The sequence below is a fragment of the Scyliorhinus canicula genome, chromosome 12 (assembly GCF_902713615.1).
Source record: "Scyliorhinus canicula chromosome 12, sScyCan1.1, whole genome shotgun sequence".
In the NCBI taxonomy this organism is placed as follows: Eukaryota; Metazoa; Chordata; class Chondrichthyes; order Carcharhiniformes; family Scyliorhinidae; genus Scyliorhinus; species Scyliorhinus canicula.
In genome coordinates this window covers 164,908,417-164,933,822 of record NC_052157.1, presented here as the reverse complement: position 1 = coordinate 164,933,822, position 25,406 = coordinate 164,908,417, and the positions used below count along the sequence as shown (strand labels likewise).

The following is a 25,406-nucleotide window of genomic DNA, read 5'->3' as shown; positions in this document are numbered from 1 at the left end:
GCGTAAAAAACCCACCTCTGACGTCTGTCCTATATCTATTACCCCTCAATTTAAGGCTATGTCCCCTCGTGCTAGCCACCTCCATCTGCGGGAGAAGGCTCTCACTGTCCACCCTATCTAACCCTCTGATCATTTTGTATGCCTCTATTAAGTCACCTCTTAACCTTCTTCTCTCTAACGAAAACAACCTCAAGTCCATCAGCCTTTCCTCATAAGATTTTCCCTCCATACCAGGCAACATCCTGGTAAATCTCCTCTGCACCCGTTCCAAAGTTTCCACGTCCTTCCTATAATGAGGCGACCAGAACTGTACGCAATACTCCAAATGCGGCCGTACTAGAGTTTTGTACAACTGCAACATGACCTCATGGCTCCGGAACTCAATCCCTCTACCAATAAAGGCCAACACACCATAGGCCTTCTTCACAACCCTATCAACCTGGGTGGCAACTTTCAGGGATCTATGTACATGGACACCGAGATCCCTCTGCTCATCCACACTGCTAAGAATTTTACCATTAGCCAAATATTCCGCATTCCTGTTATTCTTTCCAAAGTGAATCACCTCACACTTCTCCACATTAAACTCCATTTGCCACCTCTCAGCCCAGCTCTGCAGCTTATCTATGTCACTCTGTAACCTGCAACATCCTTCCGCACTGTCTACAACTCCACCGACTTTAGTGTCGTCTGCAAATTTACTCACCCATCCTTCTGCGCCCTCCTCTAGGTCATTTATAAAAATGACAAACAGCAACAATGAATTTGATCACCAAAGTGCAGGAAATGTTGTACACATGGATTTTCAGAAGGCTTTTGATGGGTGAAATTTTCCACCTGGATGAGAAGGGAGAAACTTTCTCCAATATCGACAAAGGCCAATGTTGGGTGGGGAAAGTGGTGATGGCAATGGCAGCTATTTCGACTATAGTGCAGAACTTAGAAGGGTGTTAGGGGTTCCATGTCATATCCCTGGTAGGAGGCCTTTGATATGTATCCTATTGAAAGGATAGGCATAAGGACAGAGGGGCTGGGTATAAAATTAAATTAAATCAATAGTAAGAAATGATATAGGGTTGGAAGGCATAGAATCTGTGTGGATAGAGTTGAGAAATCACAAAGGAAAAAGACCCTGATGGGAGTTGTTTCCAGGTCCAGGAGTCAGGATGTGGGGCATAAAATAAATTAGGAGATAGGAAAGACATAAGAAAGGCAATATTACAATAATCATGGGGGACTTCAATGTGCAGGTGGACTGGGAAAATCAGGGCGGTAGTGGATCCCAAGAAAAGGAATTGTGGAATGTCTATGATATGTTTGTTGGAGCAGCTTGTGACAGCCTACCAGGGAACAGGCAATTCTGGATTTGGTGATGTGTAATGAGGCAGACTTGATTAGAGAACTTAAGGTGAAGGAACCCTTAGGGAGCAATGACCACAATATGATAGAATTTACCCTGCAGTTTGAGAGGGAGAAGTTGGAATGAGATGTAACGGTATTACAATTAAATAAAGGGAACTACTGGCCAGAGTTGATTGGAAGGGGAACCTAACAGGGAAGACAGTGGAACAGCAATGGCAGGAGCTTTGGATGATTATTCGGGAGGCACGACAGAAATTCATCCCAAGGAGAAGGAAACATGCAAAGGGAAAGACAAGGGGCGAGATTCTCCGCAAATGCGGAGGATCGTAAAGGCTGCCGTGGGACAGGCCGTGACCCACGGCAGCCTTCACGACCACTTCCGGGGCCGATTCTCCCCCCCCGGGCGGGGCTAGGAGCGCGGTCCCGTGCATTACGGCGGCGTGGCCTTGACGACGGTCGTCAAGGCCGCACTTCAAGCGTCACGCCGGCTGACGCGGCCGATGACGGCGGCCGCGAATGCGCAGGTTGGACAACACCAACCCGCGCATGCGCAGTTGGCGTCTTTTCCCTCAGCTGCCCCGCAAGACGTGGTGGCTTTATCTTGCGGGGCGGCGGAGGGAAAAGAGTGCCGTAAAAAACGGTGGGCGGCGATTCGTGGCGTGGGTCGGGCGTGGGGGTGGGGGGAGAATAGCGGGAGGGCGTGAAAAATGTCGGGAGGCCCTCCCGCTATTCTCCCACCCGGCGTGGGGTGCGGAGAAGCACGCCCAAGGCATCTTGTAAGCTAGCTAGAAATATAAAGAAGATTGCAAGAGTTTTTTTTCGATATATGAAAGGTAAGAGAGAGGCAAGAATGGTCATTGGACCACTGGAAAATGAGGCTAGAGAAGTAGTAATAGGGAACAAATAAATGACAGAGGAACTGAATAGGTACTTTGCATCAGTCTTTACGGTGGGAGATACCAGTGGCCTACCAGAGCTTCAAGAGAGTCAGGGGGCAGAGGTGAGTGCAGTTGCCATCACTAAGGAGAAGGTTCTGGGGAAACTGAAAAGTCTGAAGGTGGATAAGTCACCTGGACTGGATGGACTACACCTCAGGGTTCTGAAGGAGATAGTGGAGGCATTGGTGGTGATCTTTCAGGAATCACTGGAGGCAGGGAAGGTCTCAGTGGACGGGAAAATGGCTAATGTAACACGCCTGTTTAAGAAGGGAGGGAGGCAGAAGACGGGAAATTATAGGCTGGTTAGCCTGACTTTGGTCGTTAGCAAGCTTTTAAAGTCCATTATTAAGGATGAAATTGCTGAGTACTTGGAAGTGCATGGTAAAATAGGAATAATTCAATCAAGCAGCGTCAAGTGGAGGTCATGCCTGACAAATCTGTTAGAATTCTTTGAGGAGGCAAAGAAGAAGGTACACAACGGAGATCCAGTGGACGTGATCTATTTGAATTTCCAGAAGTCCTTTGACAAGGTGCCATACAGGATGTTGCTATATATGATAAGAACCCATAATGTTAAAGGTAAGATCCTGGAATGGATAGAGGATTGGCTGGCTGGCAGAAGGCAGAGAGTGGGGATAAAGTGGTCTTTTTCAGGATGGCAGCCAGTGACTAGTGGTGTTCTGCAGGGGTCTGTGTTGAACCCTCGCAGCAATCTGTCCTCCATCTTCCGGTTCCTCCTCAGACTCATCATCCCGCTCTTCCTGGTCTGCCTCGTCCTCCAGCATGTAGCCCCGCTGCTGTGTCAGATTGGAGAGGGCACAACAGACCACCACAAAGCAGGAGACTCTCTGGGGCGTGTACTGCAGGGCATCACCAGAGCGGTCAAGACATCAGAACCGCATTTTGAGCAGCCTGATTCACTGCTCAATGACAGCACAGGTGGCAACATGGGCCTCATTATAACAGATCTACACCTCGGTCTCAAGCCTCTCCACTGGCATCATGAGCCATGTCTTCGAGGGTATTTTGTCCCCATGAGCCAACCTGTCACCATGGGGATCTCCGAGTGCTCCAGAATGTAGCTGTCATGCCGCTACCGTGCATGGCTCTGAGGCCATGGTCGCACACAATCTGAATATTCAGGGAGTGGAACCCCTGCCTGTTAGCATCGGGCACTCCTTGACGTCCCGGTGCTCATGGAGCAACATGAGTGCCTTCGATCGTCCCCTGGACCTGGGATATTCCAGCGATGGCGGAGAATCCTGCAGCCTGGGCATACTGGTGGGCCTGGTTGAGCACAGAGTTGATATAGTCTGATGCCTGAGCATACAGAACATCCGTCACCTCCTGAACGCACCTATGGACAGCTGACTACGATATCCCACACAGGTCTCTGCTCAGTGGCATAGAGGTTTAAGGCTGCGGTGACCTTTACAGTCCTCCTCGTCCACGGGATGCCACATCTGCGAGGACGTGGCACAGGTGTTGCACTGTCTCCCTAGTGAGACAGAGTCTTCTGCAGCATCTGCTGTCAGTCAGCTCTTGGAAGGACGAACGACGTCTGTACATCGTAGGCCGTCAGTGACCTTCCCTTCTGGAACATCGGAAACAACGACACATCTCGCTCTTTTCATTTTTTAATTCTTATATTTTATTCCTCCCCCTGATGTGCAGGTTAAGTGGATTGGCCGTGTTAAATTGCTCCTTAGTGTCCAAAAGGTTAGTTGGGGTTACTGGGTTGCAGGGATAGTGTGGGGCCTGACCATAAGTCGGGTGCTCTTTCAGAGGGTCAGTGCAGACTCGATGGGCTGAATGGCCTTCTTCTGTACTGTAGAGATGCTATGACTGGGATTCAACTATCAGCAAGAATATTGAGCCTTGAAAAGATCTGGCAAAAGCTGCTTGCAGGCGCACAAAAGGCCGGCCCAGCTATTCCCATAGAATCATAGAATTTAAAGTGCAGAAGGAGGCCATTCAGCCCATCGAGTCTGCACCGGCCCTTGGAAGAGCACCCCACTTAAGCCCACACCTCCACCCTATCCCCGTAACCCAGTAACCCCACCTAACCTTTTTGGTTACTAAGGGAACTTTATCATGGCTAATCCACCTAACCTGCACATTTTTGGACTGTGGGAGGAAACCGGAGCACCCAGAGGAAACCCACACACACACGGGGAGAGCGTGCAGACTCCACACAGACAGTGACCCAAGCCGGGAATCGAACCTGGGACCCTGGAGCCGTGAAGCAACAGTACTAACCACTGTGCTGCCGTGCTGCCCCGTGGGTGGAGGGGTGCAACTGACAGGAGTTTCTGATGTTCCTGGCACATGGTGCATTGCTGGGTCAGTTGCTCGATCTTACCATCCAGGCCTGGTTGCCATACGTAGCTCTTGGCTAACATTTCTTCTTGGATACCCCCATTGGTCAAATCTCGGAGTATGTCCTGTCTGCACTGACTTGGGATCACAACGCAAGCTCCCCACTGCAGCTGTCCTCCATGCTGACCTCTTGCTGCAGGTCTCAAAAATTCACAGCTCTTTGGGCAGTTTCCCTTGCTGAACCCCGTGTAAGACGACATGGTGTAACTTTGCCAATACTGGGTCCTTCTGTGTCCAATTTGCGTATTTGTGCAGCGGTGACCGGCAAGGCATCCATAAAATATACCTCGTCAGTCCTTGTGGAGACGGGAGACGGCTCAGAGCGTCCGCATTTGCGACCTGGATGCCTAGGCGAGGCTCAATCATGTACTCATACCTCGCTGACAATAGTTCATTGCTGTGTCCAGGCAGATGCGATTGGCGGAATCGTCTTGTCCTCTTTAAACAATCCGAGCAGTAGCTTGTGGTCTTTTTTAATAGTGAACCGACACCCAGGCACACACTGTAGAAATTTGCTCACCGCAAAGGCAACCAGCCCTTCTTTCTCAATCTGAGTAGAGTCACATTCTGCAGCGGCAAAAGCCCATGATACATCGGCTATTGGACTCTCCTGTCTGTCATTCATAAGGTCGGATAACACAGCCCCGATTCCGTATGGACTGGCATCACAAGTGACCAAAAGGTTAAAGTCCAACATGTTTGTTTCAAACACTCGCTTTCGGAGCACTGCTCCTTCCTCAGGTGAATGAAGAGGTATGTTCCAGAAACATATATATAGACAAATTCAAAGATGCCAGACAATGAAAAAATGAAAAAAACAAAAATCGCTTATTGTCACAAGTAGGCTTCAAATGAAGTTACTGTGAAAAGCCCCTAGTCGCCACATTCCGGCGTCTGTTTGGGGAGGCTGGTACGGGAATTGAACCGTGCTGCTGGCCTGCCTTGGTCTGCTTTCAAAGCCAGCAATTTAGCCCAGTGTGCTAAACTAGCAGAAACCAGCAGAGATGGTGGGATGGAACTTATTGATGTCATTGTGTAGTCATTTCAGTGATCCTTCGCCGTGGGTCCAAAGAAAAAAAATGTCAGGAGTGCGGAGTGTGCTTTCTTTTTTTCAGCGAGAGCAGTAACCAGGGGGCTGTTTGCAGTTGCAGTGTGTGGGAGGAACTGAACTGGAGCGGCCGAACTGCACTCTGGGAAGATGAGTGAACTGATATATTTGGGCAACGGCTAAACCCGAGACACGACCCGTGTAGTGTCTCCCACCCGCACTCCTCCTCTAACCAAAAAAAAAAGACTGTTGATAAGGAGCAGCGAACTTCAGATTCTCGGCGAGAACAGTGGCCAGGGGTCGTTGGGAAGGTAAGTTTACCTCTTTAAAACTTTAAAAACTCACCTGGAAAGGTGACATCACAGCAAAGCAGTGACCTGATTGGCTGGTAAGGAAAGTGCTCCAATTAGCAGCAGCTGGGAGAAATTTAACTCTTCCTGTGTTGTTGAGTATTGTGATTGGTAAGTAAAGTGTTTTTTCCTTTCACTTACTAATTATTTGATAGTATAGTTTGTAGTCAGTTAAGGTAAAGGCTACAAATGGCAGGAGATCCCAGACCCGTGTTATGCTCCTCGTGCTCAATGTGGGAGTTCAGGGACGCGGCCGATGCCCCTGACTCCTTCATGTGCGCGAAGTGTGTCCAGCTGCAGCGCCTGTTCAACCACATGACGGCTCTGGAGCTGCGGATGGATTCACTTTGGAGCATCCGCGATGCTGAGGTTGTGGATAGCACGTTCAGTGAGTTGGTCACACCGCAGATTAGGATTGGTGAGGGAGACAGGGAATGTGTGACCAAAAGGCAGAGAAAGAGCAGGAAGGCAGTGCAGGTGTCCCCTGCGGTCATCTCCCTCCAAAACAGGTATACCGTTTTGGATACTGTTGGGGGAGATGACTCACCAGGGGAAGGCAGTAGTAGCCAGGCTCATGGCACCGTGGCTGGCTCTGCTGCACAGAAGGGCGGGAAAAAGACTGGCAGGGCTATAGTCATAGGGGATTCAATTGTAAGGGGAGTAGACAGGTGTTTCTGTGGTCGAAAACGAGACTCCCGAATGGTATGTTGCCTCCTGGGTGCTCGGGTCAGGGATGTCTCCGATCGGTTGCAGGACATACTGAAGGGGGAGGGTGAACAGTCAGTTGTCGTGGTGCATATAGGCACCAACGATATAGGTAAAAAAAAGGATGAGGTCCTGCAATCAGAATTTAGGGAGTTAGGAGATAAGATAAAAATTAGGACCTCAAAGGTAGTAATCTCAGGATTGCTACCAGTGCCACGGGACAGTCAGAGTAGAAATTCAAGAATAGTCAGTATGAATACGTGGCTTGAGAGATGGTGCAGGAGGGAGGGGTTCAGATTTTTGGGACATTGGAATCTGTTCTGGGGGCGGTGGGACCATTACAAACTGGATGGTCTACACCTGGGCTGGACTGGAACCAATGTCCTAGGGGGTGCTTTTGCTAACACTGTTGGGCAGGTTTTAAACTAATGTGGCAGGGGGATGGGAACCAGATTAGGAAGTTAGAGGTCAGTAAAGAAGCAGCAACTAACACCAGTAAGGTACGAGATAATAAACTCAATGTGACTAAGGGGAAGAATAGACAGGGAAGAGTTGATGAACGCAAAGGTGGTCTGAGGTGCATTTGTTTTAATGCGAGAAGTGTAGCAGGTAAGGCAGATGAACTTAGGGCTTGGATCAGTACCTGGGAATATGATGTTATTGGTATTACTGAGACTTGGTTGAGGGAAGGGCAGGACTGGCAACTGAATATCCCAGGGTATAGATGCTTCAGGAGGGATAGAGAGGGAGGTAGAAGGTGGGGAGGAGTTGCATTACTCGTCAGAGATGATATCACAGCTGTGATTAAGGAGGGCACGATGGAGGATTCGAGCACTGAGGCAATATGGGTGAAGCTAAGAAATAGGAAGGGTGCAGTAACATTGTTGGGACTTTACTACAGGCCTCCCAAAAGCGAGCATGAAGTAGAGGTACAAATATGCAGACAGATTATAGAAAAATGTCAGAGCAATAGGGTGGTTGTGATGGGAGATTTTAACTTCCCCAACATTGAATGGGATTCGTGTAGTGTTGGAGGCGTAGATGGAGCAGAGTTTGTAAGGAGCATCCAGGAGAGTTTTATAGAGCAGTATGTAAATAGTCCAACTCGAGAAGGGGCCATACTGGACCTGGTATTGGGGAATGATCCCGGCCAGGTGGTTGATGTTTCAGTCGGTGATTACTTTGGGAATAGCGATCACAATTCCGTAAGTTTTAGAATACTCATGGACAAGGACAAGAGTGGTCCTAAAGGAAGAGTACTAAATTGGGGAAAGGCAGAGTATAACAAAATTCGGCAGGAGCTAGGGAATGTGGATTGAGAGCAGCTGTTTAAGGGTAAATCCACATTTGAAATGTGGGAGTCTTTTAAGGAAAGGTTGATTAGAGTGCAGGACAGACATGCTCCTGTGAAAATGAGAGATAGAAATGGCAAGATTAGGGAACCATGGATGACGGGTGAAATTGTGAGACTAGCTAAGATGAAAAAGGAAGCATTCATAAGATTGAGGCAACTCAAAACTGTTGAAGCTTTGGAGGAATATCGGGAAAGTAGGACGAATCTCAAACGCGCAATAAAGAGGGCTAAAAGGGGTCATGAAATATCTTTGGCTAACACGGTTAAGGAAAATCCCAAAGCCTTTTATTCGTATGTAAGGAGCAAGAGGGTAACTAGAGAAAGGATTGGCCCACTCAAAGACAAAAGAGGGAATTTATGCGTGGACTCAGAGGAAATGGGTGAGATTCTTAATGAGTACTTTGCATCGGTATTCACAAAGGAGAGGGACAAGACGGATGTTGAGGCTAGGGATGGATGTTTAAATACTCTAGGTCAAGTTGTCATATGGAAGGGGGAAATTTTAGGTATTCTAAAAGACAATAAGGTGGACAAGTCCCCAGGACTGGATGGGATCTATCCCAGGTTACTGAGGGAAGTGAGGGACAAAATAGCTGGGGCCTTAACAGATATCTTTGCAGCATCCTTGAGCACGGGTGAGGTCCCAGAGGACTGTAGAATTGCTAATGTTGTCCCTTTGTTTAAGAAGGGTAGCAGGGAAAATCCAGGGAGTTATAGACCTGTAAGCTTAACGTCAGTGGTAGGCAAACTGTTGGAGAAGATACTGAGGGATAGGATCTATTCACATATGGAAGAAATAGACTTATCAGTGATAGGCAGCATGGTTTTGTGCAGGGAAGGTCATGTCTTACAAACCTAATAGAATTCTTTGAGGAAGTGACAAAGTTAATTGATGAGGCAAGGGCTGTAGATGTCATATACATGGACTTTAGTAAGGCGTTTGATAAGGTTTCCCATGGCAGGTTGATGGAAAAAGTGAAGTCGTATAGGGTTCAGGGTGTACTAGCTAGATGGATAAAGAACTGGCGGGGTAACAGGAGACAGAGAGTAGTGGTGGAAGAGAGTGTCTCAAAATGGAGAAGGGTGACTAGTGGTGTTCCACAGGGATCCGTGCTCGGACCACTGTTGTTTGTGATATACATAAATGACCTGGAGGAAGGTATAGGTGGTCTGATTAGCAAGTTTGCAGATGATACTATGATTGGTGGAGTTGCAGATAGCGAGGAGGACTGTCAGAGAATACAACAAAATATAGATAGATTGGAGAGTTGGGCAGAGAAATGGCAGATGGTGTTCAATCCAGGCAAATGCGAGGTGATGCATTTTGGAAGATCAAATTCAAGAGCTGACTATACGGTCAATGGAAGGGTCCTGGGGAAAAATGATGTACAGAGAGATCTGGGAGTTCAGGTCCATTGTTCCCTGAAGATGGCAACGCAGGTTGATAGAGTGGTCAAGAAGGCATACAGCATTCTTGCCTTCATTGGAGGGGGTATTGAGTACAAGAGTTGGCAGGTCATGTTACAGTTGCATAGGACTTTGGTTAGGCCACATTTGGAATACTGCGTGCTGTTCTGGTCGCCACATTACCAGAAGGATGTGGATGCTTTGGAGAGGGTGCAGAGGAGGTTCACCAGGATGTTGCCTGGTATGGAGGGTGCTAGCTATGAAGAAAGGTTAAGTAGATTCGGATTGTTTTCATTGGAAAGACGGAGGTTGAGGGGGGACCTGATTGAGGTCTACAAAATTATTAGAGGTATGGACAGGGTGGATAGCAACAAGCTTTTCCCAAGAGTGGGGGTGTCAGTTACAAGGGGGTCACGATTTCAAGGTGAGAGGGGGAAAGTTTAAGGGAGATGTGCGTGGAAAGTTTTTTACACAGAGGATGGTGGGCGCCTGGAACGCTTTGCCAGTGGAGGTGGTAGAGGCGGGCACGATAGCATCATTTAAGAGGCATCTAGACAGGTATATGAACGGGCGGGAACAGAGGGAAGTAGACCTTGGAAAATAGGAGACAGGTTTAGATAAAGGATCTGGATCGGCGCAGGCTGGGAGGGCCGAAGGGCCTGTTCCTGTGCTGCAATTTTCTTTGTTCTTTGTTCTTTGTATCTGGTGTATAACATCGGTTGAAGGTCCTGTGCGGTGAGGAGGTCTTATTCAAACTTGTGCATGAAGATGTTTGCACATTTGGTCCCCATGGCTTTTCCGTGCATCTGGATGAAAAACCTGTTGTCGAAGGTGAAGACGTTGTGATGCAGAATGAAGCGGAAGAGTTGCAGGATTGCGTCTGGAGATTGGCAGTTGTTGGTGTTGAGTACTGAGGCTGTTGCAGCAATGCCGTCGTCATGGTTGATGCTGGTGTCGAGTGCCGAGACGTCCATTGTGACGAGGAATGTTCCTGGTTCAACTGGTCCATGGGTGCCGAGTTTCTGCAGGAAGTCCGTCGTGTCGCGACAGAAGCTGGGTGTACTTTGTACGATGGGTTTCAAAATACCCTCGATTTAGCGAAAGAGGTTCTCACACAGGGTCCCATTGCCCTGTGATTTCCGCACACATGAGTACGGCCTCAACCGGACCTGGGATTCATGTTGCATTACATTCATCCCCCACCATCTGGGCTGGACTTGCAAATCCTACCAACTGTCCTGGCTTGAGACAATTCACACCTTTTTAACCTGGGGTTACCCCTATCTCTGGATCTGCAAAGATTCAATTACCTGCAAATGCTCGCATTCTAAGCATTGTCTGGCATCTTTGAATTTGTCTAAATATATGTTTCTGGAACATACCTCTTCATTCACCTGAGGAAGGAGCAGTGCTCCGAAAGCTAGTGTTTGAAACAAACATGTTGGACTTTAACCTGGTGTTGTAAGACTTCTTACTGTGCTCACCCCAGTCCAACGCCGGCATCTCACATCATGGTGAACAAAAGGGGCATTGAGGGGTCGTAATGGGTCAACAACCCTGATGATGACAGCTGCCGCTTCACCCTTGCAAAGGCTTCTTCTTACAGTGCTCTCCACTCCCATTCTTGAATGTTCTTCGGTAGCGCGTGGTGCAGTGGTGCAGGGATGGTCGCCAGGTTAGGGATAAATTTCTTGTAACAATTCACGAGTCCTGAGAATAACGCAATTCGGTTGCATTCTCTGGCATGGTGGCTTGTTTGATTGTCCACACATCCTCCTCTGCCGGGTGCAGGCCGATACCCTAAGTATGTGACCTCTTTGGCACAGAAAACACAATTTCCTCTTTTAAGGTGGATACCTGTTTCGGGAAGCTGGTGGAGGACCAATTGCTCAGGTGCTCCTTTTCGTGACCAGGACGTCATCCAAGTGGACCACCACTCGAGGTAGTCCTTGGAGGATGTTCTCCCTGACTCTCTGGAAAATAGCGCGAGCCGATGACATTCCGAATGGCAGCCTGGTACTTTCATAGAGATCTCTGTGGGTATTAACGGTCATGAATCGTCTGGAAACCACAACTAGCTTCAATTAGAGATATGGGTGATTCATATTGAGTTTAGAAAAAGAGTGTCCTCCAGTCAATTCTATGTAGAGGTCCTCTATTCATGGCATCGGGTATCCATCCAAACAAGAGGCCTTGTTCACTGTTAGCTTGTAATCCCCGCACAGACGGACGGTTTTGTCTGGTTTCAGTGCCGGGACTACAGGTGCTGTCCATCTACATATTGTACCGGCTGGATGATTCCAAGGCTTTCCAAGCATTTGAGTTCATCCTCTACCTTTTTCAGCAATGATGTGGAGATGCCGGCGTTGGACTGGGGTGAGCACAGTAAGAAGTCTTACAACACCAGGTTAAAGTCCAACAGGTTTGTTTCAAACACGAGCTTTCGGAGCACGGCTCCTTCTTCAGGTGAATGGAAAGGCTTGTTCCAGAAATGTTTATATAGACACAGTCAGAGATGCCCCGGAATGCGAGCACCTGCAGGCAATCAAATCATCAAAGATGCAGAGAGAGAGGTAACTCTAGGTTAAAGAGGTGTGAATTGTCCCAAGCCAGTTCAGTCGGTAGGCCTCTGCAAGTCCAGGCTTGTTGGTGGGGGCCGAATGTAATGCGACATGAATCCCAGATCCCGGTTGAGTCCGCATTCATGCGTGCGGAACTTAGCTATAAGTTTTTGCTCAGCAATTTTGCGTTGTCGCGTCTCCTGAAGGCCTCCTTGTAGAATGCTGACCCGGAGATCAGAGGCTGAATGTCCTTGACTGCTGAAGTGTTCCCCAACTGGAAGGGAACAGTCCTGCCTGTTGATAGTCGCACGATGCCCGTTTATTCGTTGTCGCAGTGTCTGCATGGTCTCGCCAATGTACCACGCTTCGGGACATCCTTTCCTGCAGCGTATGAGGTAGACTACATTGGTCGAGTCGCACGAGTATGCGCCGCGTACCTGGTGGGTGGTGTTTCCACGTGTAATGGTGGTGTCCATGTCGATGATCTGGCATGTCTTGCAGAGATTACCCTGGCAGGGTTTTGTGGTGTTGTGGTTGCTGTTCTGAAGGCTGGGTAATTTGCTGCAAACAATGGTTTGTTTGAGGTTGCGCGGTTGTTTGAAGGCCAGTAGTGGGGGTGTGGGGATGACCTTGGCAAGATGTCCATCCTCGCTGATGATGTGTTGGAGGCTGCGAAGAAGATATCGTAGTTTCTCCGCCCCAGGAAAGTACTGGACGACGAAGGGTACTCTGTCAGTGGTGTCCCGTGTTTGTCTTCTGAGGAGGTCGGTGCGGTTTTTTGCTGTGGCGCGGTGGAACTGTCGATCAATGAGTCGAGCGCCATATCCCGTTCGTACGAGGGCATCTTTCAGCATCTGTAGGTGTCTGTTGCGCTCCTCTTTGTCTGAGCAGATCCTGTGTATACGGAGGGCTTGTCCATAGGGGATGGCTTCTTTAATGTGTTTCGGGTGAAAGCTGGAGAAGTGGAGCATCGTGAGATTATCTGTGGGCTTGCGGTAAAGCGAGGTGCTGAGGTGACCGTCCTTGATGGAGACGAGTGTGTCCAAGAATGGAACTGAATTTGGAGAATAGTCCATGGTGAGTTTGATGGTGGGATGGAACTTATTGATGTCATCGTGTAGTCGTTTCAGTGATGTCTCGCCGTGGGTCCAAAGGAAAAAAATGTCATCGATGTATCTGGTGTATAGCATTGGTTGAAAGTCCTGTGTGGTGAGGAAGTCCTGTTCAAACTTGTGCATGAAGATGTTGGCATATTGAGGTGCAAATTTGGTCCCCATGGCTGTTCCGTGCGTCTGGATGAAGAATTTGTTGTCGAAGGTGAAGACGTTGTGGTCTAGAATGAAACGGATGAGTTGCAGAATTGCGTCTGGAGATTGGCAGTTGTCGGTGTTGAGGACTGAGGCTGTTGCAGCAATGCCGTCGTCATGGGGGATGCTGGTGTAGAGTGCCGAGACATCCATTGTGACGAGGAATGTTCCTGGTTCAACTGGTCCATGGGTGCTGAGTTTCTGTAGGAAGTCCGTCGTGTCGCGACAGAAGCTGGGTGTACCTTGTACGATGGGTTTCAAGATGCCCTCGATGTGGCCAGAGAGGTTCTCACACAGGGTCCCATTGCCTGAAACGATAGGACGGCCTGGTGTGTTGGCCTTGTGTATTTTCGGGAGGCAGTAGAGATCTCCAATGCGGGGATTACGTGGGATGAGAGCACGTAGGGTGTTCTGAAGGTCTGGATCTAAGGTCTTGATCAGTCTGCTGAGTTGGCGGATGTGTTCCTTGGTTGGATCTGCGGGTAACTGCCTGTAGTGTTCCTGGTTGTCGAGTTGTCGGTATACTTCTTTGCAGTAGTCTGTTCTGTTCAGTATGACGGTGGCCCCTCCTTTGTCTGCTGGTTTGATGACGATGTTGCGGTTGGTCTTGAGAGTGCGGATGGCGTTGCGTTGTGCTTGGGTGACGTTTGAGGCTGCCTTGTGATTGCGAGTGATGAATCTGGCATTGACACGACTTCTGACGGCTTGAGCATACATGTCGAGTCTAGGGCAGCGGCCTTCCGGAGGGGTCCAATTTGACTCTTTCCTTTTCGGTTGCTGCACTGCAGCAATGTGTAGGGAAGTGGGCGTGCTCTGAAGTACTTTGGTTGGGCCTCACATAGATACATAGAAGATAGGAGCACTTTCAGCAATGTGTAGGGAAGTGGGCGTGCTCTGAAGTACTTTGGTTGGGCCTCACATAGATACATAGAAGATAGGAGCAGGAGGAAGCCTTTTGGCCTTTCGAGCCTGCTCCGCCATTCATCACAATCATGGCTGATCATCCAACTCAATAGCCTAATCCTGCTTTCTCCCCATAGCCTTTGATCCCATTCTCCCCCAAGTGCTATATCCAGCTGCCTCTTGAATATATTCAAAGTTTTAGCATCAACTACTTCCTGTGGTAATAAATTCCACAGGCTCACCACTCTTTGTGTGAAGAAATATCTCCTTATATCTGTCCGAAATGGTTTACCCTAAATCCTCAGACTGTGACCCCTGGTTCTGGACACACCCATCATTGGTAACATCTTCCCTGCATTTACCCTGTCTAGTCTTGTTAGAATTTTATAAGTCTGAATGAGATCCCCCCTCATTCTTCTGAACTCCAGCGAGAACAATCCCAACCTAGTCAATCTCTCCTCATATGACAGTCCCGCCATCCCTGGAATCAGTCTGGTAAACCTTCTCTGCACTCCTTCGAGAGCAAGAACATCCTTCCTCAGAGAAGGAGACCAAAACTGCACACAATACTCCAAGTTAGGCCTCACCAAGGCCCTGTACAATTGCAGCAACACATCCCTGCTTCTATACTAGAAACCTCTCGCAATGAAGCCAACATACCATTAGCCTTCTTTACCGCCTGCTGCACCTCCATGCTTACCTTCAGCGACTGGTGCACAAGGACACACAGGTCCCGCTGCACACTCCCCTCTCCCAGTTTACAACCATTCAGGTAGCAATCTGCCTTCCTGTTTTTGCTTCCAAAATGAATAACCTCACACTTTTCCAAATTATACTGTATCTGCCATTGATTTGCCCACTCACTCAACCTGTCCAGATCTTGCTGTAGGATCCCTGCATCCTCGTCACAATTCACCCTCCCACCTAATTTGGTATTATCTGCAAACGTTGAATGAGGGGGGAACAAGACCCTGTCTAGTCTTGTTAGAATTTTATAAGTCTGAATGAGATCCCCCCTCATCCAAATCATCAATATATATTGTGAATAGCTGGGGTCCCAGCACCGATCCCTGTGGTACCCGACTGGTTACTGCCTGCCAATTTGAAAAGGATCCATTCATCCCTACTCTTTATTTCCTCTCTGCCAACCAGTTTTCTATCCACCTCAATACGTTTCCCCCAATCCCATACACTTGAATTTTGCACAATAATCTCTGATGCAGGACTTTGTCAAACGCTTTCTGAAAGTCCAAATATACCACATCGACTGGCTCCCCCTTGTCGATTGTACTGGTTACATCTTCAAAGAATTCCAACAGATTTGTCAAGCATGATTTTCCCTTCATAAATCCATGCTGACCCTGACTGATCCTGCCACTGCTTTCTAAATGTTCCGCTATAAAGTCCTTGATAATGGATTCAAGAATTTTCCCCACTACCGATGTTAGGCTTATTGGTCTATAATTCCCTGCTTTCTCTCCACCTCCCTTTTTGAATATCGAAGTGACGTGAGCTACCCTCCAATCTGCAAGGGCAGTTCCAGTGTCTATAGAATCCCGGATGATGACCACAAATGCATCCACTATTTCCAGAGCCACCTCCTTAAGCACTCTGGGATGCAGATTCTCAGGTCCACAAGGTTCGACACAAAGGTTGGTGGAACTGCGGATAGCGATGAGGACTGTCAGAGGATACAGCAGGATTTAGATCGTTTGGAGACTTGGGAGGAGAGATAGCAGATGGAGTTTAATCCGGATAAATGTGAGGTAATGCATTTTGGAAGGTCTAATGCAGGTAGGGAATATACAGTGAATGGTAGAACTCTCAAGAGTATTGACAGTCAGAGACATCTAGGTGTACAGGTCCACAGGTCACTGAAAGGGGCAACACAGGTGGAGAAAGTAGTCAAGAAGGCAGACGGCATGCTTGCCTTCATTGGCCAGTGATTGAGTTTAGAAATTGGCAAGTCATGTTGCAACTGTATAGAACCTTAGTTAGGCCACACTTGGAGTATCGTGTTCAATTCTGGTCGCCAAACTACCAGAAGGATGTGGAGGCTTTAGAGAGGGTGCAGAAGAGATTTACCTGGATGTTGCCTGGTATGGAGGGCATTAGCTATGAGAAGAGATTGAATAAACTCGGTTTGTTCTCACTGGAACGACGGAGGTTGAGGGGCAACCTGATAGAGGTCTCCAAAATTATAAAGGGCATAGACAGAGTGGATAGTCAGAGGCTTTTTCCCAGGGTAGAGGGATCAATTACTAGGGGGCATAGGTTTAAGATGCGAGGGGCAAGGTTTAGAGGAGATGTACGAGGCACGTTTTTTACACAGAGGGTCGTGGGTGCCTGGAACTCGCTGCCGGAGGAGGTGGTGGAAGCAGGGACGATAGTGACGTTTAAGGGGCATCTTGACAAATACATGAATAGGAGGGAATAGAGGGATACGGACCCCAGAAGTACAGAAGGTTTTAGTTTAGACGGGCAGCATGCTCGGCACAGGTTTGTAGGGCCGAAGGGCCTGTTCCTGTGCTGTACTTTTCTTTGTTCTTCTTTGTTGTTTGTCCTGGAGACTTATCTGCCTTCAATTCCATTAGTTTTTCCAGCACCATTTCTCTACTAATGTTGATCTCCCTCAGTTCTTCCCTCTCACTAAACCTTTCATTCTCCAACATTTCTGGGATCTGATTTGTGTCCTCTTTTGTGAAGACAGAACCAAAGTATGTATTCAATTGCTCAGCCATTTCTTTGTCCCTTATTATGCATTCCCCTGTTTCTAACTGTAGGGAGCCTACATTTCTCTTTACCAATCTCCTTCTCTTCACATGTCTGTAGAAACTCTTAGTGCCAGTCTTTATGTTCCCTGCAAGCTTCCTTTCATACTATACTTTCCCTTTCTTAATCAATCCCTTCATCCTTCTTTGCTGAATTCTAAACTGCTCCCAATCCTCAGACCTATTATTTTTCTTGGCCAATCTGTATGCCTCTTCCTTGTATCGGATACGATTTCTAATTTCCTTTGTAAGCCATGGATTGGCCCTCTTACCCCCTTTGCTTTTGTGCCAGACAGGAATGAACAGTTGCTGTAGTTCCTCCATGCGTTCCTTGAATGTTTGCCATTGTCTGTCCACTGTCATCACTTTAAGTAACTCTCCCCAATCTATCAAGGCCAACTCACACTTCATATCCTCAAAGTTCCATTTATTAAGATTCAGCACCCTCGTCTCCGAATCAACTACTTCACTCTCCACCTTGATAAAAAATTCTGTCATGTTATGGTCGCTCATCCCCAAGGGGTCTCGCACAGCCAGATTGGCAATGATTCCCTTCTCATTACACAGTACCCAGTCTAATATGGCCTGCTCTCTAGTTGATTCCTCCATATATTGGTCAAGAAAACCATCCCGTATACACTCCAGGAATTCCTCCTCTACGGCATTGTGGCTAATTTGATGTGCCCAATCCATGTGAAGATTAAAATCACCCATGATCACCAAAACTCCCTTATTACATGCATCTCTAATTTCTTGTTTAATGCAATTCCCAACCTCACCACTGCAGTTTGGGGGTCTATATGCGAAACCCACTAATGTTTTTTGTCCCTTGGTATTTCTCAACTCTACCCATACAAACTCCACATTGTCAGAGCTAATATTCTTTTTTATATTGTGTTAATTTCCTCTTTAACCAGCAGAGCCACGCCACCACCTTTTCTTTAATGCCTGTCCTTCCTAAATACTGAGAACCCTGGGACATTCAGTTCCCATCCCTGGTCACCCTGCAGCCATGTCTCCATAATCCCAATTATATCATACCCATTTATATCTATCTGCGCGATTAGTTCATCCACTTTATTGCAAATGCTCCATGCATTAAGGCACAGAGCCTTTAAGTTTGTCTTTTTCACATTGTTTGTCTTGCCCCCAATATTTTTCTCTACTGCCCTGTTTGAATTTTGTCCTTGGTTTCTCCACCTATCACATTTCTTATTCACTTTTCTACCTTTTGCTTTTGTCCTTGCTCCCTCTTTCTCAGACTCCTTGCGTAGGTTCCCATCCCCCTGGCATTTTAGATTAAACCCCCTCCCCGAACCGCTCTAGCAAATAGCCCCCCTAGGACATCAGTCCCAGTCCTGCCAGGTATACCCCATCCAGTTTGTACAGGTCCCACCTCCCCCAGAACCGGTCCCAATGCCCCAGGAATCTGAAACCCTCCCCCTCACACCAACTCTTCAGCCACGTATTCATCCTACATATCCCGTCATTTCTACTCTGGCTAGCACGAGGCACCAGTAGTACATAGAACATAGAACAGTACAGCACAGAACAGGCCCTTCGGCCCTCGATGTTGTGCCGAGCAAATGATCACCCTACTCAAACCCACGTATCCACCCTATACCCGTAACCCAACAACCCCCCCTATTAACCTTACTTTTTAGGACACTACGGGCAATTTAGCATGGCCAATCCACCTAACCCGCACATCTTTGGGCTGTGGGAGGAAACCGGAGCACCCGGAGGAAACCCACGCACACACGGGGAGGACGTGCAGACTCCGCACAGACAGTGACCCAGCCGGGAACTGAACCTGGGACCCTGGAGCTGTGAAGCATTTATGCTAACCACCATGCTACCGTGCTGCCCTAGTAATCCTGAGATCACTAACTTTGAGGTCTGATTTCTTAACTTCCTTCCTAGCTCCCTGTATTCTGCTTTCAGGACCTCATCCCTTTTATACCTATGTTGTTTGTACCGATGTGTACCACGGCCACTGGCTGTTCACCCTCCCCCTCCAGAATGTCCTGTACCGCTCCGAGACATCCTTGACCCCTGCACCAGGGAGGCAACATACCATCCTGGAGTCTCGTTTGCAGCCACTGAAACGCCTATCTATTCCCCTTACAATTGAATCCCCTATAACTATTGTACTGTCACACTTATTACTCCTCCCCTCTGTAGCAGGACCAACTGTGGTGCCACAAGTTTGGCTGCTGTTTTCCCCTGAGAGGCCATTCCCCTCAACAGTATCAAAAATGGTATATCTGTTCTGCAGGGGAATGGCCACAGGAGATTCCTGCACTACCTGCCTCGCTCTCTTGCTCTGTCTGGTGATCACCCATTCTCTTTCTGCCTGCGGAGTCTGAGCCTGCAGTGTGACCACCTCTCTATACGTGCTAACCACAATACTCTCCGACTCGAACTGTCCCCAGCCTGCCACATGGAGCAAGAAGAGCAAACCACACCTTGGAGCTGTCCTGCCATGATTTATTCCTTTCAAGTAAACTTTTGAAATTAAACTCTAGAAAGATGTTTTTGTGCCAGATTATATCCAATCTCACATACACTATTCATTAGCTTCATTTTAAAAACTGAGTATTTATCCCTCTTGATCTGAGAACAAATTAAAAATAGTTATTTAATTAAAATTATAATAGTTATTTAATTTAAATTAAAATAGTTATTTAAATCAACTTAAAAATAGTAAATTAAATCAACCCAAAATAGTTAATTAAGTCTAATTTAAAAATTTAAAAATAGTAATTCAAATCAACTTAAAAACTTAAAAAGTAGGGTCATGGCATCTTTGATTTTACCCAGGCCCTCCTTAAAAACTTCCGGGTACTTCCCTGGACATCGTAGAAGTCCCCAGTGGCCATCCTGATGATCCAAATGGAGCCACTGTTGCCAATCATGGACCAGCAGACTCGGCCGGGGCCCTGCACTATTATCAAGGGCAACCGGATGGACTGCTGTCCATAGGCAACTGGGGTCCTTATTGTACCCGCGATGGCTAGTGGTTTCCACATGTATGTTGCCAACCGCACCACGACGTCCCTTAAGATTTCCGTCCTGACCTTGTCGAACATCTGCCATTCTATCACGGAGACTGCAGCCCTTGTGTCCAGCTCCGTTTCTAGTGAGCGCCCATTCACCTGCTTGGGGATTTTGATGGGGGAAACCCACAGTACGGTGATGCAATTCAACTGCATGCATTCGTCTTTGTCAGGCTGCTTTTGGTAGAGGGTCTTAGCTCTAGGAGGGCACCTCCCTCGACCAGGATGATGCACTTGTTGACTGACCTGGCGTTGCCGGTCCCTACGGTTTCTTTAGCCACAGGTGCCGCCCCTCTGTGAATCTTCCTCCAGTGGTTCTGGGGAGATACCTTGCCTGGCTGCAGCAGCCCTCAGCCAATGTGCCTGGCCCTGACAGTGATCGTACAAGGGCCGGGGTCCCAGAGGTTCCACTCCTTGAGGGTGCTGCCTATCTGTGTGGGGGGGGGGGGGAGGGGGGGGGTGTCCTATGCTATTCACGTCAATCCCTAGAGCTCCTGGACTCCCTTCCCTGTGCTCTCCAGTGAGGGAAAGATCTTGATGGCCCTTTTTAGGTTTGACCAGCAATTGCCGCTGGGTTGCCACAGTGTTCATGCCACATACACAACGGTCTCGTAGCATCTCGGGTAGGGATGACCCTTCATCGCAGTGATCCGCCAGTTTGTGCAATCGTGCCAGAAACACAATACAGACTCCTTCGGGGTTATCTTGGCCAGATTAAATCGGTATCTTTGAACAATGACCGATAGCTTGGGGTCATAGTGGTTTGTTATGAGCACTGCCAATTCCTCAAATGTCTTGGAGTCTGGGGCTGCAGCGTTGGTTCGGCTCTTTGTGACGCTGAAAGTGAAAGCCCCACAGGCGGTCAAAAGAATCACCTTCTGGTGGTCTTCCCCAGTAATAGCGTTTGCCCTGAAGAAATAGCGCATAAGCTCCGTGTACTGAGCCCAGTTTTCCACACTCGCATCAAACAAGCCAAGACTAGCAAAGAGAGGCATTTTTTGAAACAGTGCGAACCTTGCTCCTTTGCATTGAGAAGCAACCATAGTTTGAGGGGCCAGCAGCGCCGTCTGTAGTTCTGTTTTATCCTCATTGCCAATATTGTAGTCAATGAGGAATCTCAAAAAGGTGAGTCAAAAGTAGTTTATTTCCCAATCACAGCTGGGAAATACCGCAACTAACGAACAGTCCAAGTCCCAGCTGGGACCATCCTGGGATGCCAGCTCCTTCCTGCACCAGCTTTTGTCTGGGCAGCATGGTAGCACAGTGGTTCTACAGCTGATTCACAGCTCCAGGGTCCCAGGTTCGATTCCCTGCTTGGGTCACTGTCTGTGCGGAGTCTGCACGTCCTCCCCGTGTCCGTATTGGTTTCCTCTGGGTGCTCCGGTTTCCTACCACAGTCCAAAAATGTGCAGGTTAGGTGGATTGGCCACGCTAAATTGCCCTTGGTGTCCAAAAAGGTTAGGTGGGGTTACTGGGTTACAGGGATTGGGTGGAGGCATGGGCTTAAGTAGGGTGCTCTTTCCAAAGGCCAGTGCAAACTCGATGGGCTGAATAGCCTCTTTCTGGACTGTAGATTCTATGATTGTATGATTGTATGATCTCAGGGAATGACCACGCCTGCTGTTGTGCCCCCACCCCTCAGGGGGGAAATTGTACGCCACATGCCCAAGGGGAGATCTATGGGGTTATCCCGATGGGTCTCATGGGGGTTAGAACAGAAAGGTTACAGAACTAATTGCTTCCTAAGCCATTAATCAACAGAGACATAATGTAGAAAGAAAAAATACTGGAATAGTTAATACTCACAGAACATGTTGTATCGCTGAAGCTGTCTTTGTGACCTTACCCAATTGAGGCATAGACCTTACAATTGAGAAAATTCCAGAGCTTATTTTCTGGCTGTCGTTCAGATCAAATATGGTCTGAATTTCTTCACCATACTGCACCAGTGCAAATTCACACTAAAAAAAAAATAAAATGTTAATTTCTGTGACCAAATTGGTGCCTAATATTTCAGAAATTATTATTTATCGTCTGATTTAAGGTAATAAGAACACTTATACAAAACCAAAAAAAGCTGAGGATGATAGAAATCTGAAATAAAACATAAAGGTCGCGATTCTCCCAAAAGGGATCAAAGTCCCCGAGCGAGCGCGTTTAGCCATGTGTTTTCCGGCGTTTGCAGAGCTCAGAAACACATGGCTATTCAACGCAACTGGTGTTGAATAATGGGCCTGAATGGGGAACGTGTGGCCGAGGCTGTACAGGGCCCCATTTTGTACAATGGGGAGCTCCACTCGCCAGAACTCCCCATTGTAGCGAGAGATCAACATGCCATTTTTAAACAGCGATCCCTATCGCCGAGGGCCCCCAAAAAATTGCCTGCTCACCCCCCCCAACACACTGTGGGAGGGATCCTCCCACAGATCCCCCAAGGCCCACACCGGGCAATTACAGCCCAAGCACACACGCAGAGAAAATGCCAGCTTGGCTTCACCAACCTGGTAACCTGCAGTGCCCATGCCAGCGTCACTTAGGCCCCTCGGCAGTATCGGGATGGTATCCACATCGCATTGCCAGGCTAGCTCTGCCAGGGTGCTGATGCACCGTCAATTACCATGAGATGAGAATGGTGGAACAATTGAGGCTTTATTGAACAAGATGTTGTGCCTCCTGTAGCTGGGACCAGAATGGCTGCAGCGCGGAAGAGCACACACTTTGATACGCCGCCTGCTGGGCGGAGCCAGCAGGCAGGGATTTACCATTGTACCTCTAATATACGGGCAGTTCCGTGACACATATAATATACCACTAATGGTGTTCACCGTATTCACCTCCTGTTAAAAAAAGACTCCGGCGCGGGTGGTAGAAACATTACAAATTAAGTCTGTCGGGGGCCTTGACCCTCCTCCGCGATCGCGGTGACGCGGGCGCTGACTTGGTCACCTGCGACTCCGGGAGCGTGTTGGCCTTGTCTTCGTCACCCCTGAGTAGAACCAGTGGGAGGACGGATCCTGCTGGGGTGGGGGCTCCAGTAAGGTTCGCTGGAGGGAGGGTGAGTGGCGCAGGGGTGAATGAGGCAACCGGGGGGGGTGGTGGTGTCAGGTCGGGGGTCATGGGTGAGGATCCAGCGGGTGCCAGGTCCCAGTGTCTTGGCGCCCGGCGGGGTGTGCCACGTAGGCGTACTGCAGGTTTGCATGTAAGAGGTGGACTTTTTCGACCAAGAGGTCCGACGTATGGGTCCGCACATGCTTCCGGAGGAGGACGGGTCCAGGAACTGTCAGCCATGTTGGGAGCGAGACCCCGGAGGTGGACTTCCTGGGGCAGGCAAACACACGTTCGTGAGGGTCTCATTAGTCGCGGTGCAGAGGAGTGATCGGATGGAGTGGAGCGCATCGGGGAGGACCTCTTGACAGCGGGAGACCGGGAGATTTTTAGACCACAGGGCCAGCAGAACAACCTTCCAGACCGTCCCGTTCTCCCTCTCCACCTGCCCGTTTCCTCAGGGATTGTAGCTGGTCGTCCTGCTTGAGGCAATGCCCTTGCTGAGCAGGAACTGATGCAGCTCATCACTCATGAAAGAGGACCCCGATCGCTGTGGATGTAGGTGGGGAAACCGAACAGAGTGAAGATTACCGTGGCAGAAGTCATGTCAGGGCACGGGATGGCGAAAGGGAACCGGGAGTACTCGTCAATCACGTTCAGGAAGTACGCATTGTGGTCAGTGGAGGGAGGGGCCCTTTGAAGTCCATGCTGAGGCATTCAAAGGGGCGGAGGCCTTTACCAGGTGTGCTCTATCTGGCCAGTAGAATTGCGGCTTGCACTCTGCGGAGACTCGGCAGTCTCTGGTGACGTCCTGACCTCCTCAATGGAGTAGGGCAGGTTGCAGGCCTTGACAAAATGGAAGAACCGGGTGACCCCCGGGTGGCAGAGGTCATAGTGGAAAGCCCTGAGTCGGTCCACTTGTGCGCTAGCACATGTACCGCGGGATAGGGCATCAGGGGGCTCGTTGAGCTTTCCCAGGGGATACAAGACCTCGTAATTATAGGTGGAGAGCTCGATCCTCCACCTCAAGATCTTGTCATTTTTGATCTTGCCCCTCTGTGTATTATTAAACATGAAGGCAACCGACCATTGGTCAGTGAGGAGAGTGAACCTCCTGCCGGCCAGGTAATGCCTCCAATATCGCACAACTTCCACAATGGCTTGGGCCTCCTTTTGGACAGAGGAGTGCCGAATTTCGGAGGCATGGAGGGTGCGGGAAAAGAAGGCCATGGGTCTGCCCACCTGGTTGAGGGTGACGGCCAGAGCTACGTCCAATGCATCGCTCTCCACAAAGGGGAGGGACTCGTCGACCACGTGCATCGTGGCCATGGCCATGTCCACCGTGATGTGGTTGAAGGCCTGGTTGGCCTCAGCCATCAGGGGAAAAACTGTGGAGTGAATGAGTGGGAGGGCCTTGTCCGCATAATTAGGGACCCACTGGACGTAATAGGAGAAAAACCCCTGGCATCATTTCAGGGCCTTCGGGCAGTGGGGGAGGGGAAGTTCTAGGAGGGGGCACATGCGGTCGGGGTCGGATCCGAGGACTCCATTTTCCACTACGTAGCCAAGGATGGCTAAGCAGTTGGTGCGGAACATGCATTTCTCCTTATTGTGTGTGAGATTAAGGAGTTTGGCAGTATGGAGGAATTTTTGGAGGTTTGCGTCGTGATCCTGCTGATCATGGCCACAGATGGGAGACGTTATCTAGGTATGGGAAGGTAGCCCGCAGTACGGACCATTCAACCATTCGCTCCATCTCTCACTGGAAGACTGAGACCCCATTAGTGACGGCGAAAGGAACCCTAAGGAAGTGATAGAGGCGGCCATCTGCTTCGAACACGTCCTCCGGGCGGATGGGGAGCTGGTGGTAGGCGGACTTCAAGTCAACTGTGGAAAAGACTCGATCCTGCGCAATCTGATTGACCATGTCAGATATGCGTGGGAGGGGGTACGCGTCGAGCTGCGTATACCGATTGATGGTCTGACTGTAGTCCCCAGTCTTCACTACCACTACTTGAGCTCTCCAGGGGCTGTTTCTGGCCCCAATGACCCCCTCCCGCAGAAACCGTTGGACCTCCGACCTGATGAAGGTCCTGTCCTGGACACTGTACCGCCTGCTCCTAGTGGTGATGGGTTTGCAGTCCGGGGTGAGGTTTGCCAACAGGGAAGGTGGATCGACCTTAAGGGTCATGAGGCCGCAGACAGTGAGGTGGGGTG

At 48.9% G+C, this 25,406-nt stretch overlaps 1 protein-coding gene across 1 annotated transcript in view; it reads right to left on the bottom strand.

Moving 5' to 3' along the window:
• LOC119974367 (integrin alpha-E-like) overlaps positions 1-25,406 on the bottom strand; it is a 406,093-nt gene that overhangs the window by 233,694 nt on the left and 146,993 nt on the right. Inside the window, 1 exon segment of the mRNA XM_038813139.1 lies at positions 21,951-22,105. Coding sequence (XP_038669067.1) covers positions 21,951-22,105 — 155 coding nt within the window.